General features: G+C 39.7%; 1 protein-coding gene across 13 annotated transcripts in view; it reads right to left on the bottom strand.

Annotated features, from left to right (window-relative positions):
- The window catches only part of cacna1c (calcium channel, voltage-dependent, L type, alpha 1C subunit), a 228,238-nt gene that overhangs the window by 150,029 nt on the left and 58,122 nt on the right, over positions 1-20,087 (bottom strand). For all 13 annotated transcript variants that reach the window (XM_025899651.1, XM_025899656.1, XM_025899663.1 and 10 more), the window contains exons 2-3: positions 10,979-11,411; positions 4,150-4,255 (exon numbers count right to left, since the gene is read on the bottom strand). In XM_025899651.1, coding sequence (XP_025755436.1) covers positions 4,150-4,255; positions 10,979-11,411 — 539 coding nt within the window. The remainder of the gene's footprint in view (positions 1-4,149; positions 4,256-10,978; positions 11,412-20,087) is intronic.

Here is a 20,087-nt window from a genome sequence, read left to right as displayed (position 1 = left end):
AAGCCATCCTCTAAATTATTATGTGAATATAATGAGGATCACAACAGACACTCTGGCAAATTAAGAAGTGGAAAGTAATATGGATTCTGGCAGTCTTTGGTTTAATTACTGCTGTGCAAACACAATGAAAAAAAAGCTCAATAGGGCCAGTTGTTAAATAGTGTAAACATAAAGAGAACATGCTTAAGTGGCCCTCATGGCAATATCAGATGAAGGCACTGTTATTAAATATGATGTTTTCGTTCTGACATGTGTTTGTCACAAAAAAAACACCAAAAAACATTGAAAAAGCATTAAATGGTGTATGTATCGGTTTAGTGCCAGATGTTTGAATAAAGACAGAAATACACTGACTGGCCTCTTTGTTAGGTACTGTTCACCTGCACATAAACGCAAATATCTAACCAGCCTGTCACATTTAGTCATGTAGACAAGGTCAAGATAACTTGCTGAAGTTCAAACTGACCATCAGAATAGAGAAGAAATGTGATTTAAGTGCCTTTTACTGCCTCATGCTCCTTGGTGTCTGACAGATTACCTAGTGAGCAGCAATTCCCTGAGTGAAATTGGCTTGTTGATACCAGAGGTCAAAGGAGAACGGCCAGGGTGCGTTGAGCTGATAGGAAGGCAACAATAACTCAAATAACCACTTGTTAGGAGCAAGGTTTGTTGAAGAGCATCTTTGAGACACATACAACACATCACATTTTGAAGCAGACGGGCTACAGCAGCAGAAGACCGCACAGTGCGCCAGTCCTTTTAGCTAATAAACAGGAAACTAAGGCTACAATTCACAAAGGTTTACCAAAACTGGACAATAGAAGATTGGGAAAAACGCCACCTGGTCTGAAGAGCCTCGATTTCTGCTGTAACATTCAGATGGTAAAGTCAGAATTTGGCATAATCAGCAAGCATGGATCAATCCCATCTTGTATCAAAGTGTAGGCTGCTACCGGTGGTGTAATAGGATAGGGGATATTTGTTTGGTACACTTTTTACCCCTTAGTACCAACTATGGAAACTCCAACAGATGTAACAAATTATCCCAAACTTGTTTCTTAAACATAACAGTAAGTTCAGTACACTCAAATACCTTCCACAGTCACCAGATCTCAAACCAATAGAGCACCTTTGGGATGTGGTAAAACGGGAGATTTGCCTCAGGGATGCATGGCTGACAAATCTGCAGCAATTGTGTGATGCTATGATGTCAATATGCACCAAAACCTCCGAGGAATATTTCCACCACCATATTTTTTGTACCGTCACACATTTGACAACATCTGTGTCTGAGTGAAACGAGATCTGAACCACTGATGCCTCCACACATTAATCAGCCAGACAGCTGTGCAATAGATCTATTCCCCCCCCCCCCCCCTAAAAAAAAAAAAAGAAGTACTTTTTGATTCAAGTTGTCTAGTTGTTAATACTGCACAGACACAGACACTTACATATACATGGTTCGCCTGTATATTTAAGACTCTGGTCCATCTGCGCACTGCTTCCTGTCTGTCAGAAGGTTATAAAACTAATTGAGCACAGCTGTAGTGGTTGTGTGTGTTGTATCTGTTCATTAACTTAGGAGGAGGGGAGGGGCCACCCGTAGGGTCCAAAAGAAGAAAAAAAAGAAAAACTTGGCTAAAAAATATATGACTTGACAGTAGTTTTGTTTAGGAGGCCTTGCATTTTATCTAACAGTGTTCCTCACAGTGTGCCAGGGCTTTGTGCTGTATACGGTTTCGGAACATTAAAGCCCTCTTCATGGTGCTTCCGTACACTGGGAAAAACTGAGAGACTTATTATACAGTTCAGATTTCAAGTAAAAACCTCTTCTGCACTGAAAGACAAAATAATAATTTACATAAAACAGAATTTCCATTTGGGTTTCCAACACGAATGACTGTGCTAGCTGCTTTTCACCTGACTATATAACCTGAAAGTTCAGCCTTTCTCGATGCCTCTGAAGGATCAAGTTCTGACAGTCTGTGCTGCTAATCTTATTAACGGTTTGATAACATAAATAGAACCTTTCAAATTATATGAAAGAGTATGATTAAAGAGGTAAAAAGCAAAGTGTGATAAGCAGAGAGAGTAGGTGATGGGCATGGATCTAGAAGATAAAAAACAGCTGTCTGTTTGCTGACTCATATGCACCTGCTCTGACACCGTATCTTTATGTGAGAAATTAGAGGGTTGGCATACAGTAAAACAAATAAAAACAAATATTTAATCATTCACAGATGTGCTGTAAGTCCAACACAACATTGTATGTGAGGTGAAAAAAGCCTAAACGGGGCCTCTTTTTCTGCTATTTGTATTCAGAAGACAAGACGGAGCCATTCTCCAAACATGCAGCAAAGCATGTAGAGATGTGTGGAAATGCCATAGTAAAGTGTGAGTTGTACAAGATATCCTTAGAAAGAAGGAAAGAAAGAGTTGGAAACAGAGCGCCAGATGTTAAAAGGCCTCAGATGGATTAGTCTCCTCTAACTATAAGGTTTTGTCTGCATACAGGATTTTTTGGCATCTCCCAAAGAGGTGTTAGCCAGAGCCAAAGGAAAAATCACCAACATTATACTAACATTCGTTTTTAACCAAATACAGAAGAATTCTATGAAATAACAAGAAAATGCATAGATTTCTGTCACATGAGTTAAAATAGACTCACTATTTTAACAGTCACAGTCAAGCCCTAGAGATTCGAGCCAGGAAAAACCCTGTAACTATACACTGGCATATATTTGCCAGCTGACACACACATTCACACATATGTGATGCACATAAATCACATGTACAGTCGAGTCTAAAAGTTTGGAACCATGCTGAATATCAGTTATAGAAACCTGGAAATCCTTTGAGCCCTTGCAAACATTTTAAAACACAAGAAGCTGAGAAGTTAAATGTGAAGAATTGTGACATGGCATGAAAATCAAGTGTGCTAAAGGAGGGCTAAATAGAGGATTTCTCAATACAAACTCATGGCTAGGCTGAAGGATTCTTAGGGGGAAGTGTAAGTCACATCAAATGCTTTGTGAAAACTGGTTCAGCTGTTTCCCAAGCACGGTCAGGCAGAACAAAACTGACCACATAATCAAAAGATCAATACATCAGGCGTTATTTTCACAGAAAGACAGAAAAGCAGCTTCACCACAGATACGGGATTTGCTAAATGAAGTACACAACACTTCAATCCACTAAAGACCTGTTAAAAAGGAATAATGGCAGTAACAAAAGGGTGCGTGTAAGGAACAGGAGAAAGCTGACGCTGTATACTGTAGTGTATCAAACTCACAAGGGAAACATAATCATGACTATTTTGGACACTGTATAGCTGGACACTTTATGACTGAAAAAGCCAAGCATTCCTGACATCACAAGAAGCTTATCGAAATCATGGCTGAGTTTAACGCGTCATCACTGTGGGTACTGTCAGTGTAGCTCTGAAACCCATTTAAATTTTTCAAAGGTTTACTACAAAGCTTTTTATCTACTCTTAACATATGAACGGACAATCCAAGAGTACAATTTGTAAATCTCTTTTTATTAGTAACCCATTTTTGCTTCAATATGTAACATTTAGTACAATATGAAAGAAGAAAGAAAATCAGCCAATTAAAACAAGTCAAGTCAGACCACCAACAAAAGTTCCTCAATGCAGACCAACATGATGTTTTTGCACACAAAAAATGAGGCCTCATCTTTGATCAGATTAACCCACACAGCTTTGTATATTTCATACAACTCTGAACTGAAGTTAAAAGTTATAATCAATAACCTTTTCAAAAAATTAGGGTAATTCCATGCTCATTTTCCCCAAGGTTTCTGCCTTTCATTAATTTCACTCGCTCATTCTTATGCTGTACCTTCATTAACTTGGCAAAACCTCATACAGTTCATGACACTAAATCATACAAGGATGAATCAACCGGAAATGTGCAAATTACACGCTAGAACGCTAGGGACAAACAGCAAATGCTGCTAATGAATTGCTTAATGAATCACCCCCTGCAAACACAAGGAAACTCAAGTGTCAGGCCGAAGCAACAGGATTGCAAAAACATACCCAGTGAACCAAGCAGCATCTATTATACCAAGCCGCAAGCGAGCATACTGAGCTGTAAAAGAGCTTAAATATCATGCACTACTCACCAAGTTGGAGTTGGTGGCGTTCGAGTCATCCTCGGGAAAGGGGATGTAGACAGCTAAGGCCACACAGTTGGCAAAAATTGTCATCAGGATAATGATCTCAAATGGTCTGAGTGAAAAGTTAAGGTGGAATAGTGTACACAAAACAAGAGATACAGAGGCATTTACACAGCAATGATTATCTTGGTTTACTTGAGTAGACTTTAAAAACATTAAACTGAGTCAAACACATTTGTACTGCTTTTGGAGGTTGTAAAATATCAATATATCTACCTCAGAGTTGGTTTTAAAATCTGTGATGGAAAGCAAAAAAATAATATACAGTCTGGTTTCTGACCTCCTTGTATAGAAAAAGTCTTCATATTAGGCATGTCGTTTCAACAGAGAGGTATTTTTAACCACAGTAATACATCTTTACATAAGCATAGGTATATATAAACATCGCAGAGTGCACAAGGAGTGTACACATGGAGAGAGATCAAAGTCAGTGAGTTTGGCTTTTTGTTAACAATGACACACACTGGGTTACTTAGAGACCTCTTTGTGTGTAGTGGAGGGAGAGGAGGGTTAGAGAGACGCTGCATGGCCTAATATGGGTGCGGCAAGGAGCAGGCCTGTCGCGTGGAAGACGGGATGAGGAAAGAGTGAGAGCGAGATGGAATAAGAGAGGAGAGACACAGAGGGCTTTTATTTGGAACGGTCCTTCAGAGGGGAGTGACCTCATTATTTTGGGCCTCAGAGAGAGAGAGAGAAAGAGAGGGGTGGGAGAGAGAGGAGAGCTACAGATAAAGAGGAAGAAAGGGAGAGAGTGTGAAGGAGAGATAGAGGAGCTCTGGTTTTCATCAACACAATTACAAACTGCCACTGCTGTCACCTCCCTCCACCTTCTTCTTGCCCTCCCTCTTCTTCTATTCTTACCTTCCTTTTCTTACTTTGTTCCCCTCCTGTCTGCCTTCACTCTCGGCTGCATATCAAATTAGTCTAGACTCCAGACCTCAAGGTATAATGTAAACAGCAATGTACTGATGACTCGGGCTGTCAAAACCTCCAATCCTGAAGACAAACCATCAGCAAAGTCATACATATTAGCTGACACTAACATATTGCATCATACCGCAAAAGCAGTTGGGGGTTTTTTTTGTCCTTGAGACCAGGGTTTAATTATTCACTACACCGAATCTGACTGTTGGACTTGGAAGTGGCAGTTTGGCAGGTGCTGTTACAACTGGTAAATTAATCTAATCAGCCAATCACTTGACAGCACTTCATTGCATTTAGACATGTAGACATGGTTGAGGCCACTTGTTGAACCAAGGTTTGCATAAGAGCGTCACCCAAAGCACAACTCATAAAACCTTGAAGCAGATGAGCTACAGGAATTGCCAGACCACACTGGATGCCACTCTTGTCGGCTAAGAACAGGAAACTGAGGCTATAATTCACATCGGCTCACCAAAATTGAACAATAGAAGATTGGAAACATGTTGCCTGGTCTGATGAGTTTCAATTTCTGCTGCTACATTCAGATGGTAGGGTCAGAATTTGACGCAGAAATCATTAAAGCACGGATCTGTCTGGCCTGTCATAAACTTTTTTAGACAATCTGAGTTGCAGATGTGAAAAATAAATCAACATTCAGATGTGGTAAGAAGTTTACATGCATTCATCAGGGGCATGAATGCCATAGTAATTTGGGGGCTTTTAATGATTTCTTTGAATTGTTCTTTTCCAGAGTGGAATGATTCTGCAGCACACAACTTTAATGACTTTTAAAAAAAACAAGAATTGGATGCAAAAGTCTGAATTTATTTTCGATTTTCTGGTTTTAATCCCAACCCCAACGAGGTCTACGGATCAACAGCCTTATAGTCTTCTTAAATATTGCTTGCAATAGGTTTAGATGACAGATAAGAAATGGGCCCCAAAAAATGGCCCCAACAACTTTAGCAATCATACTACTTGCACCATTGATAATCTGCTGTGTGTGGCCTCACTAGAAACAGACCTATTCATTTCAGAGGCTTAACTTCTGTTGTAAGAACAGCACTGTAAACACATAAAAGAGAAAGATCTTCACATTATTACCATCAAGCAAATGTTTTGTTTATGTTTGGATTAAGAATTGACTCTTGAACATCATCAGCCACGAGATCATTCAGCTCATTCAGCTTGGGACCAAAATGCATCAAAGTTAATCACTCACCCTTCTACCAAGGGCTCATTAAACTCACTTCAGACATGTGGGGACCCACTGAAAAATAGGCCTGTGACTCATTCTGCATTCCTGACCCATAATTTAAAAAACCCTTGAGGTCTGCTTCCATCAGCATGATAATAAATCTACTGTCTGCTGTGCTGTTGAGAGCAAAGCAACACTTGGAGGAAATTCGGGAGGTCTGTACCAAATCTATTCATAACGTACATTAATTAGCATAACAACAATAGCAATATGCATCTTTAAGACCAAAGGAAAAAAAGAAATATCACTGGAAATCAGTATTTTGCTCCAAGCAAACTGACAGCTCTAAAATTAACCACAGTAAATAAAATTGAAATCAACATCCATGAAGCTGAGAGGCTTTTACGGCTGATACAATGTAACATTTTCCTGGGTGCTACATGCCTCAGACAGCAGCACACAAATATATACATAAATATATATATAAATTCTGCATTCTGACAGGCTAACTGTGTTGCTTGGAACAGAATTTCACTTTGGGATTGCATCCTAGTACACCTGAAGCTGTTTCCCAAGCTTCTCTCTATACAGTTGGATCACATAAACGCCAAATAGTTTACAATAACTCAGATAATCTCTTATCTTTTCAAAAGCCCGTAAGGAATCTGGACAATACTTATACTATTGAGGAGAGTTAGGTCAACATTGTTACTCGTTATGCTGATATCCCGATATCTGGTTTCCTGAGTTTAAAAATGCATACGAACAGTGCAATTCTTCATGTAAGCCTGTGCAGTTTATTAGCTGTAGCTGGGAAGTGAGTGCATGCATGTGTCTGTTTGTAAATGCGCTAAATAACACCTTTTGAAAATTACAACTTAGTGTGATTTCATATAGAGAACGTGGTAGTTAGGAAGATGTCTCTCTCGCTGACCTTGCAGCGTGCAGGTAATGCTTCCAGGATATAATTACACAGCACGCGAGAGCACTGTGTGTCTGTGTTTTAGTCCTTTATCATCTGTGTTCAAGTACGTGTGTGTTCTTCAAGAGTGTTGCTGTGTGTTCTCTAATCTGAGTGTGTGCTTGTGTGAGCTTAGACAGGCCCCATTGACCTGTTGAGAGCAGCAGCAGTTGTCATGGTAACAGAGGAGGAAAAGCGGAGGATTTTGGATCTCTATCTCCAGAGACAGAGGTACTCACAGTACACAGGACGTGCACGCATAAAGCCTCAAAAATATAAACAAAACATACACCAGAGTGGACACCGAGTCACCCACATGCTAATGTTCAACAGCATGCCCGCACTGCGGTTACGAAGGACATCCCATAGCAGGGAGGTTAAATAGAAAAGCAGACAAACAAAGACTTGGTGTTAATGGTGTTAATTGTGTTTCTTCCACGTTTCTTCGTGACTCAGAGGCCATGCCTTTTTAGCAGCAGTTTTCTTTAAGAGCACATTTTAATATCCATTTTCTTTCTGTCACCTCACCAACGCTCTTTTCCTTCCCACACTTTAGAGCAGTTTAAATGAATGATTTCAGGGAATTGTGGCTAATGATCGGAATGCTCATCAGTCACTGGGTTAGATTGTTCAGGGTTTATTCATGCTTTTCGCTTATATTTTCCAGCTTCTGCACAGCTGGACAGTTGATAGGTTATTGGCACGATAATGACAGATACACAAGGTGACTGTCGGGAAGACACGTTCACTGTTTCCATAAACAAACTTAATAATATAGGTCTGACTCCACTTTCATGAATTCATGGCAGATGCGCAAGTTAACCTGCATGATGGAGGGAATCTATGAAAATGGAAACTTTCGTTCAAAGTAAAATTTGTGAAACTTAAGGAGTTTTTTCGTTGCAGTTTTTTGATAAATATAGCCTGTAATGTCAGGCTCAGACTATAACAATGCCCACTGTGCCAGGCTAGGCTAGGTTATAGTCATAAAACTTGCTTTTTGATGACTGAGAGACCTGAAAGACAAGAGTCTGATCCTTGACTATTCCTGCTTCCTGTCTTTCACCATATTCATGACACAGTTGGAAAGGAGGCTCTAGCTAGCAATTTCCAGTAAAAGAATGTAAAGAGACTTTAGCAACTAACCACCTAGCTAAAGCCAAAGTATCCTTCCCATTTTGTTTTGCCACGTGTACAGTTGTACAAAGCACAGCTCTTAATACTACAAATTTTGTAGTATCCACGATGGGTTAGTGGAAAATCTAGAAAACTTTACATGGTGGGGAAAAGCAGGGGCAAATTACCAAAATATCCACAAAAACCATTTAAAGTATCATTATCTCGTCTAAGAAAACAAAGACAAGGTGATTTCTTTACAAGTTTTAAAGCAGAAAAACTTTGCTCACACCCTGCAGTACTCACTCACAAAACAATGGCAGTCTTGCACAGACGAAAAGTATTTTAAGGACATAAAAGTTGGAGCGGCAGCTGGATGGGGCAAGGTTCTACAGCAGGGGGCCAGATGCTCCCCCTTGCCCCCTTTAGATCTGCCCCTGCTACAAATAGAACTAGTATAACATATTCATCTTTCTGTCTGGAAGCCATTAGGCAGCCCAAATGCAGTGTTGTTTTTTGTTGATTAACAGACACTAAGGGGTAAAACAATCAACAGTAATGCACAATCTGAGCTTTCTGATCTGGACATTATCAAGTGGTCTGAACAATGTTTTTCAGACTAGCTTATAGTGTGAACATGTGAGGTCCACTTGTCCATTAGAGCCTATAATATTATCAACACTGATTTATTGTGATTTGATAATTTGTTAATGCAACCCACCCAGCACATGCATTAAAACACATACTTCCTATATCTTCTTCTATTTCCTACCATTTTACACTGCTTTCTACTTCCTTCCTCTTCTCTTACGATCTATTCTAAACCCACACCTCTACCTCCTTCCCTCCACTCCACTCACTATTTTCTTGTTTACCTTTTCCGTCCTCCCCTCAATCTCTCACTCCCTCCGTCCCTTCTCTGTTACTCAGCTCCATTATCTCTCCTGTCGACATCAATGTCCTGCCCACATCCCTGCCTTTCTCATTTCCCTGACCCCTCCTCTTCCTCTCCTTCTGTTCCTCTAAGAACCGTGTGCAATTGTGCTCTTGCTGAGTCGAGGCTTATGTGGACATGCACCTATTATTGATTACTTCGAGTGTGACACAGGCCATTTCTGTCTATCTCTCCATTTCCCCGTCTCTTTCGCACCCTGAGGGAGAACCATGTCATTATGTTCAGGAACTTAAAAATAGATTTTTTTAAAAACTGGAGAAGCAGGGTTGAAAGGAAGAACAGTAAGAATTAGGGATTTGGATGGACAGAGGGAGGGCTGGCTATTAAATGTTGAGACTCCTAGGTGGAGGAATGGGGGGGGGGTAAAGGATGAACAGAGGTGTGTATGGACCTGGGGGAAAGAGGATGAATACACTTTGAAATAGCAAGGGGAGAAGTGTGAAGGAGGGATGACAATGAGACAATTTGTTTCATCCTCCTGTGAGAAAACAGAAATAAAGAATGTAAGATGAAAGAGAAGAGTAGAAAAAGAGGGAGAAGGGCAGGCAGAGGAAGGGGAGAAGGGATTAAGACTACTGAGTGAAGAGGGAAAATCACACTTATTGAGAGCTAGAGGACAGAGAGAGATTGATTAAAGCCCCATACGGACGGGATTATCATTATGGGGGGGAGGAAGGGGATAAAATATTCTCTGTGGACCATGGAAATTTTTACTCATTGTCCTGGAAAGAAATTTTAAAGTTAAAATTAAAGAATGGGAATGGATGTTCGGTAGGACAAAAGGGCCCAAAAGACATACATAAATCCACTTTGAAATAACAGAAAAAGATGCTTCAGAATCAGCTGTTTGTAAATTCATCTGTGCATCATCTATTTTTTTTATTACATGCTGTTCCATCTGCATCTCTCCAATAATTTCATCCTAAATCTGAAAATATGGGGTGGAATATGGTTGCAGCAAGAACTGTATATAAAAGATGGATGTAGCTTCTTGGCCTTAAAAGTGAGCCAATGAGGAAGTGCTTTAAGCCTGGATTCTATACAATGGCCAGCAGAATATCTTTTTGTTTAGAAGTCTGTGGGAAAATTGTAATTGGCCCCCTTGCTCTATAGACTTTGCTAATACTTTGCTTATGAATTTATGGGCTTTTGGGAAGGATTTGAGTCACCGTTTGACTGACAAGTTTCTACGCTGGGAGACTGATATACATATATATATGTGCATATGTATATATATATTTCTCAGATTCACCCCTTTCTCATCGCATCCAGTTTTAAAACTCAAAAATGCCAACAACAAAAAAGCTTAGCTTAAGGCTAAGGACCAATAAAGAAATACGATCAGATAAAGTCTGTGGTTTGCAGGTGAAAAATAGTTATCCTACATGTATATGTTTGCACAGGAACATTATATATAGTTGTAAAATGTAGAAATGTCATCATACAAATCTCCAGTACACTGTAAAGATGGGCCATAACCCTTTACATTTTGAAATTGACATGGACAAATTCTACTTTTAACTGATTTTCTTTAGACTATGCAACCAATCGATAAGGATCTGATCTGTGAGAAAGCACTACACAGGGAACAACCCTCTGCCTATAGTTTGCTGAAGGATACTTCCACTCTACGATGCTGATGCAGGCCCTGCGGATAGGATTCTTGAGTGTGAGGCAGAGTAGAGCCCGTGGCGGCCTTGTGGCTGTCGTTGTGGTTTGTTTCTTGGGTTTGGCGGTATAGTGCTGTCTCTTCCGTTGCGTGGAGCTGGCAGTGGAGATGGGCCCTCGCCCTCCGGACCCAAGCCCCGCCCCTCCACCCGATGCGGCATTACCCATCATCTTCGCCTGCCGCGCGGCATCGATCGCCGCCTGCCAGCTCAGGGCTGCCCCCGGTGTGGGGATGTGCTCTGGAGCCAGACCAACCACGCCCACTCCATGGTTGACACCACCCCCTCCTCCACCACGGTCGCCATGGCTAGTGCCACCACTGTGCTCATTGGTCAGGCCAGGTGGAGGAGGTCGAGGAAGAGGGGGAGGGGGAGAGTAGTCGGAGCCTGGAGAAAGAGAGAAAAGACAGAGGAGACAGGAAGTTAGCTACATAAATTTATGGATTACTTATAGAAGTGATTTGCTTCAAAAAACTGTTCAGTTTGTTGGTTTGTTAGATTATTCTGAAGAGGCTGGATAAAGCACAAACTCATCAGTTATGGTGCCCTGTGCTTTATATTTTTGTTAGCTATCAAGTTCAAAAGAGCTAAGCGCTTTAACTGAAAGTCTAAGGTCTTGGCAATGTTGAATGCCATCTCATCTAGTCTCTATGTCTTCATCACAAGCCATCAAATTTAGTACTTCAACATCCATCTGAAAGACTTGATGGCACTAGTACCACTTGTCCATGGCTGGAACCCTGCAATCAAGAATTTAGCAATGTCTACTTGGGGAGATTAAAAACAACTGAGTAGCAAACAGTTCTTTGGGTGTAGTTGTAGGGAACTAACATGTCTAAAATGATAGGTCTCCCAGCTTTAAAGACTAATCCACACTGAAAAATCCAGAATGCGTTCAGCCCTGAAAAGAATAACACTGGGGACAACAAATGCTTGTATTGAAATAAAAGATAAAAAAGAAGAGAGAGAGACAGAATTACAATAATCTCTGTGAGATTACATAGTTTTACCCAAACAAATCGTGGGAATAAGACGGTGTAAAACTAAGACACCGGATTAACCATACTGTATGCTTAGCCAGATTAAAGACAGTTATAATATCCTCTCAGCCCTCCTTCTCTCTGACAACTCAACAAATGTTCCCACTGTGCATATAGATTATACGCTGAAATTTTATGCAAACAATTATTATTAACACAAAGCCAAGCGTGCAAGTGCACATGGAAATTTTCTACAGATGGAAGAAGTCACAGTCATTTGCAGAGACAAGGGTACGTTTGTCAAACAGTAGTCAGAGCTACTGATATCAAAGCAGAAAATGTTTGTTTTTAATGATTAAAAAGAAAAACTAATTTCAAAATTGTTAAATTGCTTTAACACAATAGATTTAGTAGATATACTATTTATTCATACAAACTAGAATATATATCATTATCTCGATGTTGCAGTGCCATATAGTAGATCAATAGATCCTTTAGCACAACTAATGCATGGTGGAATTGAAAACCTTAATCTTGGTAGATTTAGCAATGTCGAATTCATAAACCTCATAAAGTGCAATCCTTTTGGAAGAGGAAGAATCCAAAAGTTAAAGAACCTCTGTAAAGTTAATCCATCCTGTGCTGTTGCAACAGAGATAAGGAGCTAGAAAAACAGAGGAAGGAGAAATGTGAGTGGGTTCAGAGGGAGGAGGAGGAGAGAAGTAGATTTATCCTACAATTACAGGGCATTCACAATGTCTGCTAAAATCCTGTTCCTCACTTCACTGCTACAGGTTTTTACACTCACACTGGGTGATGGCCTGAGGGAACAGTACATCAGATCCTGAGGACTATAGTGACTATAATACATGCACAGAGCGTATATACATCTATCGCCTAATCATCTGCAAGTGCTGCTTTCTTACTCAGTCACAGTAGAGTAAAAATAGGACAGCAATATCCCTGTGACTAGGGAAAATGGATGGTTGCCTGGTGATTGGACTAAATTTTTTTTTCATATTCGGCGATTGAATGCAAGTAGTTGCAATGTTCAGCTGGTTGCTCAGAGGTTGAGTCCGACTCGGACTGACTCCAGTCGCTCTCAGATCGATTGGCGAAGGTTTGAAAATAACTGCAATCTAATTTACAAATGGAGATTGATTGTCAACATGTTGCAATCCATCTCAGTCAGTCTGTGCCGATGAATGGAACCAGCCTGCAAAGTATTTTTAACATATTTGCGTTTATAAGAGTTAATTCGCATATCATCACAAACAAATTGCATGTAATTGCCAAACTGATAGTCGACTGATAGCGTTTCATTGCCATCTTGAAGCTCAAAGTTTCTGTTTTGAAAACAGCAGCTACCTGCAAGTGGCCACAGACCTGGTCCTTGTCTTCGAAGCAACTATTTCAAAGGTAACAAGATTATAAATTCATTGTGACTGTAGCATTATCCACAGAATTTGACTCGTCAAGAGCAACTTAGAAGGGTGCTGGCAATTCTCACATGTTTTTTGGCAATGTAAAATGTAATAATTTGTCCCTTACTAAAGATATATTAAAATTCATTACTGAAGTTGCTAATTACTTAATCAGTATAATTAGTTCCCTATTTTTCTTTCCCTCTCTTTTTAATCCAATACCATGCCTTTACAAGCCACAACAAGCACACTGAATCTTCAAATATGTACAGCTACTGGACTCTGATACTCCCATGAAAACAGTACAACACTCTTAATTTAAATGTTAAATTAAGAACTCAAGAAATAAATCAAGCATAACAACATAACATTCATAAACTACGTAAATAGTTGTCATTTGCAAGGAAATTAATAAATAATGTGCTTCACTAATTTCAGCTTTTTTGCATGCAACTGTTTTGTAAACCTTTAGATAGATAGATAGATAGATAGATAGATAGATAGATAGATAGATAGATCATGTACTGCTGCATTCCTCTGGACCCTAGAATATATAAATATAAAAATAACTCATGGTAGCAGACCTAATTTCACTGACTTTGTACAATTAATAGGTTTAATATGACAAAAAAAATTACAGGTAAAGCTAGATATAGCTATATTAAGACATTGAAAATTATTCGTAGCCTACATTGCGTAAATAGCCTACAGTGAATAAGATGTTATGGACATACAGATACATTTACTTTACATTTGCTTTGCACAGCACATTTAGAAATATAGCAAAGAACTAGCTACTCTGACTCATAGCTATCGCCAACAAGTTAACTTATCATCAAGGATTTTTTGCATCACTGCAGAAGTCAAGACACAAAACCATAATACAGCAAAGATATAACAACAACTTACTAGTTCCTTATAATACTTGTCTCAGCATGTTTACATGCCATAAAAGTCTTTCTATTTTTGGTGCAACAGCTAGCACTCTTAGCTAGCAACTAACACAATCTTCTGTTGGGATTAGTGACTGAAATACAACCAAAATGCAGTCTTACTGTTAATGTTATATGAAAATATAAATAGATAGTCATATTCCACTCCTTATAGTGATAACATCCGTCATTTGCTTGGCTTGTCATCCTTAAGGAAAACAATATAACTCAAAGCTAGCCTTTTAGCTAACTGTTATTCATTCTTAGTATTTATTGATATAGCGGTTTTGCATTTTCAGACTTTTCTGTTATGATTTGTTCTATTAATAATGTGGATTGCTGGTTTTATTTGTGTATGTGGGTAAGTTGTTTTTTTATGGCAAGTCTGCTGTAATATTTGTTTGGATAAGTGCTATATAAATAAACTTTATTGCTTCTATTACAAAATAAACTGCAATGCCCTGAAGGTAGAAGTGATCTTAAAAAAACAAAAAAACAAATGCACTAAAAAACAACAGCACCAGATCTGCAAATATTTAAAGAGTAGTGTGCTTTGAATAGAGCAGTCATGCCCAAGGAGGTGCTCTTTACATTTACCAGCAGTGAAGTCACTTGGTATCAGATGCAGCTGTGTCCTATGAGAAAAACCACTGTGGTTTCAATTTTCGAGCATATCTTTCATCTCATTACTTGGCTGAAACTGCGCTCCCCTCATTTTTTATTTTTATTTTTTTTAATAAAGTGAGGGGTCGAATTTAGAGGTTTTCTTAAAATCAGCATAGTAAAATTTACTTTTATCAAACATGCATTTTGGCTCTGTCTCAGATGCTCCTTTATACTGGAGCATATCTTCCTCCAGTGCAAGTTAATAACTGCTTCCTGACTGCTGTTGCACATCATCATTTCTCCTTTGCTCTCTATCTCTCACAAACGCACACGCGCAAACACACTCACACATAATCACTTTCAGCATATTGTACTGCTGTGTGATCAGTTTATCTCACATAGCCTGCCCCCACACAGGGTGTACCCCACCGAGAGAGTGTGTGTTTGTTAGTATGTGTGCTGTATGAGCGAGTTTGAGAGCATTAGAGGAGAGTAAAACTTTAATAATACTAATCTGTCTGACCGCGTCTCTCCTGTGTGTCCGTCCTCTCACATGCATATGCACGGACATGCGTTTGTGTGTGTTGCACAAGCTCATGTGACCGACTATAATTCCATTAGCAGCTCTAATGGAAACACAGCATTCCGTGGAAATATGATTCCTAGAGAAAGGGAGAGGGGGGACAAGCAAAGGATGAGGGGAAGGAGGGAAAAGGGTGGAGGAGGAAGGGAGTTTAAACCATGAGAAAGAGTGGGATGAATGGAAGAAGAGGCTGAAAGACTAAAGAAGGGGAAAACAAAAATATATGAATGAAATCAGAAAAAGCGAACAGAAAAAAGTGTAAAGGACTTAAAACCACTATTGTCATTAAACGACACTGTAATGACAATAGTGGTTCATTTTAATGCTGTTATTGTCATTGTTATTTTAGTAGACTCGCAGACATCAGGTTCTTCATTCTCAACATCTATCCACCACAAGTTTTGTAGTGTTGCACCATTTACGACAGGCTAACTCGTCATAAATGTTCTTTGGTCTGTGCTTTCATGTTACTCTGATGAATATAACTCACCTAAACATTGTTGCAAGACTAAGCACACCTGCTTCCCATAGCAATGGCACGCCCCAAAAGCAGTGACCTCCCCCAGCTGAACCACACCGCCAAAACTGATCAGAAACTGTTTGGGAGCCTCATCAGTGCCTCAGGCTCTTTGCTGTGCTTCTCAGAGTCCCCGGATCCCAATCTGTACGAGCATCTGCAGCAAGCGGCAGAACAAAGCCAGTCCACAGAGGCCAAACCCTGAAGCCCACAGGACCCAAAGGATCTGCTGCCAACGTCACACTGGGAGACAACACAGGGCACCCCAAGGGGTCCCCTCCCTTGTGGCATATAATAATAGTAAACTAAAAATGCATGAGAATTAAATGAATACAAGCTAAAGCCAGTGGAAAATAAACAGTGATGAATTTATATATGATCGTCCAGGGATAAATCAGGGTCAAATCAATGAATAGGAAGCAGAGGGACTTTATACATCCAGCTGTGTACTGTAAAGACAGTCAGCATTCACTCTTGATGAACTTGAAGTGAACCTAACTGAGTCGAACTTCACTGTGAACTGAGCTGGAGACTGTAATGAGCTGTGATTCAAACTAAAGTCAGTGGAGCTGTTATCTACTTAAAGATAAAGACTGGCGAAAGATACTATCACTGCAACTCTAAGCACTCTGCCTCAAAATATCATTGCTGCTCTGCACTTGCACACAGACAGTATTCTCCAGATCGGTTGGTCTAATTTTGGTTACCAGCAAAGTACGGTTCCTTTGCTATTTACAGTGTCAATAACTGCATTAGTGGAAAGCTTACAAAGTATTATGCCGCTTTGCTCTGTTAATTGGCTCAACCAGATAACGAACAAAGACGAGGACCAATCAGATTATGCCATCTAAAATCATTCTCAAGTCTTTCCTTCAATCTGGTCTCTTTTCCTCGGTTCTTTTTACACTCGCACTCGCCTTCTGCTTTTAAACAGGGATCTGCTTGAACAGACAGTAAAGATGCAATTATCAGTCAGTTAACTGATGATGACACCTGATCACACACTAATTGAGCCAGAGTCCACACATGCAGGCACGCACAAACATATGTCACCTCTAATAAGATGCAGAAAAACTAATATTTTTGTGGCGAAAGCTGGTCTCTTTTTCATCTTATGAAAATACTATCTGCTTTTTCTTAAGAGTTCTGTTTCCTCCTCTCCTATTTTTTTCCTCCTCTTCCTCCTGATTGTTGCCAAATACCCTCTTAAACGCCTGCCCCCTATCTTTTCATCTCTATTTCTTTCTCCTTCCCTAACCTGCACCTCCTCATCCTCTCCTTCTTTTCCCCTTCCTTCTTTTCTCCCTAATCTATACAACTGTCACTCCCTCCATTGACTCTCCAGCAGCAGACAAGTTCATTTTCAGTCGTGCACCCTTCCTCCATTAATCTACCCCCACCCCTCACCCATCGCCTCTCCATTTTTCCCTCTCTCTCTTGCCTTGCTGCTTCTCACTCTTTCTCCCATCACTTGCCTCTCTGTCATCTCCAAATAGCTGACAATTATTCTTTCACTCCTGCTCTCACCCATCTCCTTAGCTGAAAAGAGAGGTTAGCCCATAACTAATCTGATCCACAACACCGCTCCTTCCTCGCTGCCTTTAGCAGTCACCTTTGGCCTCACATTTGGACTAAGACACTAAGCAAGAGACGGCACAAATAATTATTTTAGTGACAAAGATTGTCACTTCTTCCACGCTTTTCAGATCTTGAATGACATCCCATCACGCTTAACCCTCATTATCGCTGTCATCGTAAATACCAGTTGTAAGCCTAATACTATTTTTATCCAATTTATGTGTCATCCACTCACTAACGCTCACACTTACACATACATGGAGCGAGTGTACTCACAAATCCCAAAGCAAGCTAAAAGGTTTCTGTATCTGTTGTACATACACACAGTCTATGCCTTCATGTACACACCGTGCGCGCATATGTGTGTCTCTCATTTGTCTCTCTCTCACACTGTCCATATGTGCCCATTATCTGGCCGAGTGAGCACGGCACACAAACACACACTCATGCACACACACCTGCTACCCTCAACACACACGCACACCTGCTCCCCTTGAAAAATAAGACACATACACACCTGCTTTTCTTAATCTATGATACTCCCCAGCAGACAAACACACACATAGAACAAGCAGGACATGCATGTAATTTACAAGGAAAATACACAAAGTGGAAATCACATGCTTGTGATCGGGGCATTGCTGAACAATCATGACAACCAAACAAACTGAAAATTTGCCACAATGCACAGAAAATTTACTGATAATGGGCAAAAGGGCAGCCTATTGTCAGGAGAAATTCCGGCTCATTTAGCGCACACTGAAAGTAAGATGCGTCTTATTGGTTTGAACACAACCAGTCAGCACACACACCTCTGGCTCTTACAGCTGAGGTAGTTTGTCCCACTTTGCGATGTCAACACAAAGAGGTAACAGCAAGACATATTGACATTTTTTGGTTATAAATAATAAACTAACAACAAGTGCGTGTATTTGTGTTGCTCAAGCCATTTTTTTTATTGTAACAGTTATTCATTGGTGTAAGCATTAGCTATAAAAATCCTGTTGTAAATTGATTTATTCATTAAACTAAACAAGCTACCTGGTAATGAAAAGTGAAGAAACTGTGTATGTGGATATTCCACACAAAAATGTAAATGTTGTATGAATTATGCATTAATGCCCTGTATTCAACACTGCATGGGTTCAGCCCTCGTTCTGTCAATCATGATTCTAAAGCAATGATTGGTTGTTGTCTCTGTATTCCCAGGAAGTCACAAAGGACATGTCTTTAAAGCACAGGGTAAAAACAATAAAATATAGCTCTAATACTAATATATAGTGGTACAATTAGTATTCAGTCTGTATATCCAGGATTTAATACTGTGTGATAAATCCACCACTCTCCAAACAGTCTGATCAGTGGTTGTTTATTCACACAAATGCTGTAGCTTTTCAGAAAAATAATAAAAGAAGTTCACTGCAGGACTGTAAATGTAGCTAAGTGCAATTTATCCCTTTTGAAGTGACACTTGTTATAATAATGACACTTTATTTTAAATCTTCAGAGGTTAACTTTAAGCTAAAGATAAGAGGTTGATTTTAAATTGTTTAATACTTTGAAAGTCAAATCAGCGCTTGGCTGGCTAGTTTGAGTCTGAGCCACATCCAACAAGTTCTTATTTTTTCATGACACAGTGAAATGTGAATTCCTCTCAGATGATTTACTTCGTTTTTTTAAGTAACTTTAATAAATGTTTTGCATGCTGAGAGTCCTGATGGTTTGGCAACAACAGGATTTTAGTTAAGGTAATAATTTGTTGTAATGTAATGTCTCGGGCTTCTTCTACCTGTCCCTTCAAAGGAATTATTTAACATTCTGGACAGCATGCTTATTCCATATCTAAATAAGTGATTAGATTAACAGCACTCTACAAGGAACACCCCATAAGCTTAGTTTAGAGACTCAACAAGCTTACAGTAGCTGTGTCCAAATTCTGCCTTATAACCTCCCTAAACTTCACTTCCATTATATAGTTTGGCATTTTTAGACAGTTTCTGTGGAGCGATTTCAACTACAGTGTGTTTCTTCTTCACAGCCTTTGAGTGGAAATTAGTTTTTAAATATTGTTTAGCAATTGTGGTGAGATCCCTGGTTTGATTCTTAGAGGAGACATAAATCTGTTGGGGATGGTGTCGGGCGCTCAGATTTGTGAAGCAGCGTGTTGGTAAGTGTATCTCTGCTTTTGATTGGCTGAGAGCTAATTAGCATGGTAATACAGCCTATTCTTTACCCAGACAAGACCTAAAAACATGAACGCAACAGTGAGCAGCCGCTTTCAGTCTCAGCATTGCAGCATTTACCACTATAGGTGTCAAATAGAGTCAGTAAACATCTGCCCTCTAAGTGATGTACAGTAAAAGCCACTGCAGAATGACTGGGGTATGATACATTTCAAACAGAGGAAGTGTGTCTTAATAGCTGACAAATAGCTGAAAATTGT

This window comes from Oreochromis niloticus, linkage group LG17 (genome assembly GCF_001858045.2).
Source record: "Oreochromis niloticus isolate F11D_XX linkage group LG17, O_niloticus_UMD_NMBU, whole genome shotgun sequence".
Taxonomy (NCBI): domain Eukaryota; kingdom Metazoa; phylum Chordata; class Actinopteri; order Cichliformes; family Cichlidae; genus Oreochromis; species Oreochromis niloticus.
The sequence above is the reverse complement of the archived record's forward strand: the minus strand, read 5'-3'. Positions and strand labels throughout refer to the sequence as shown.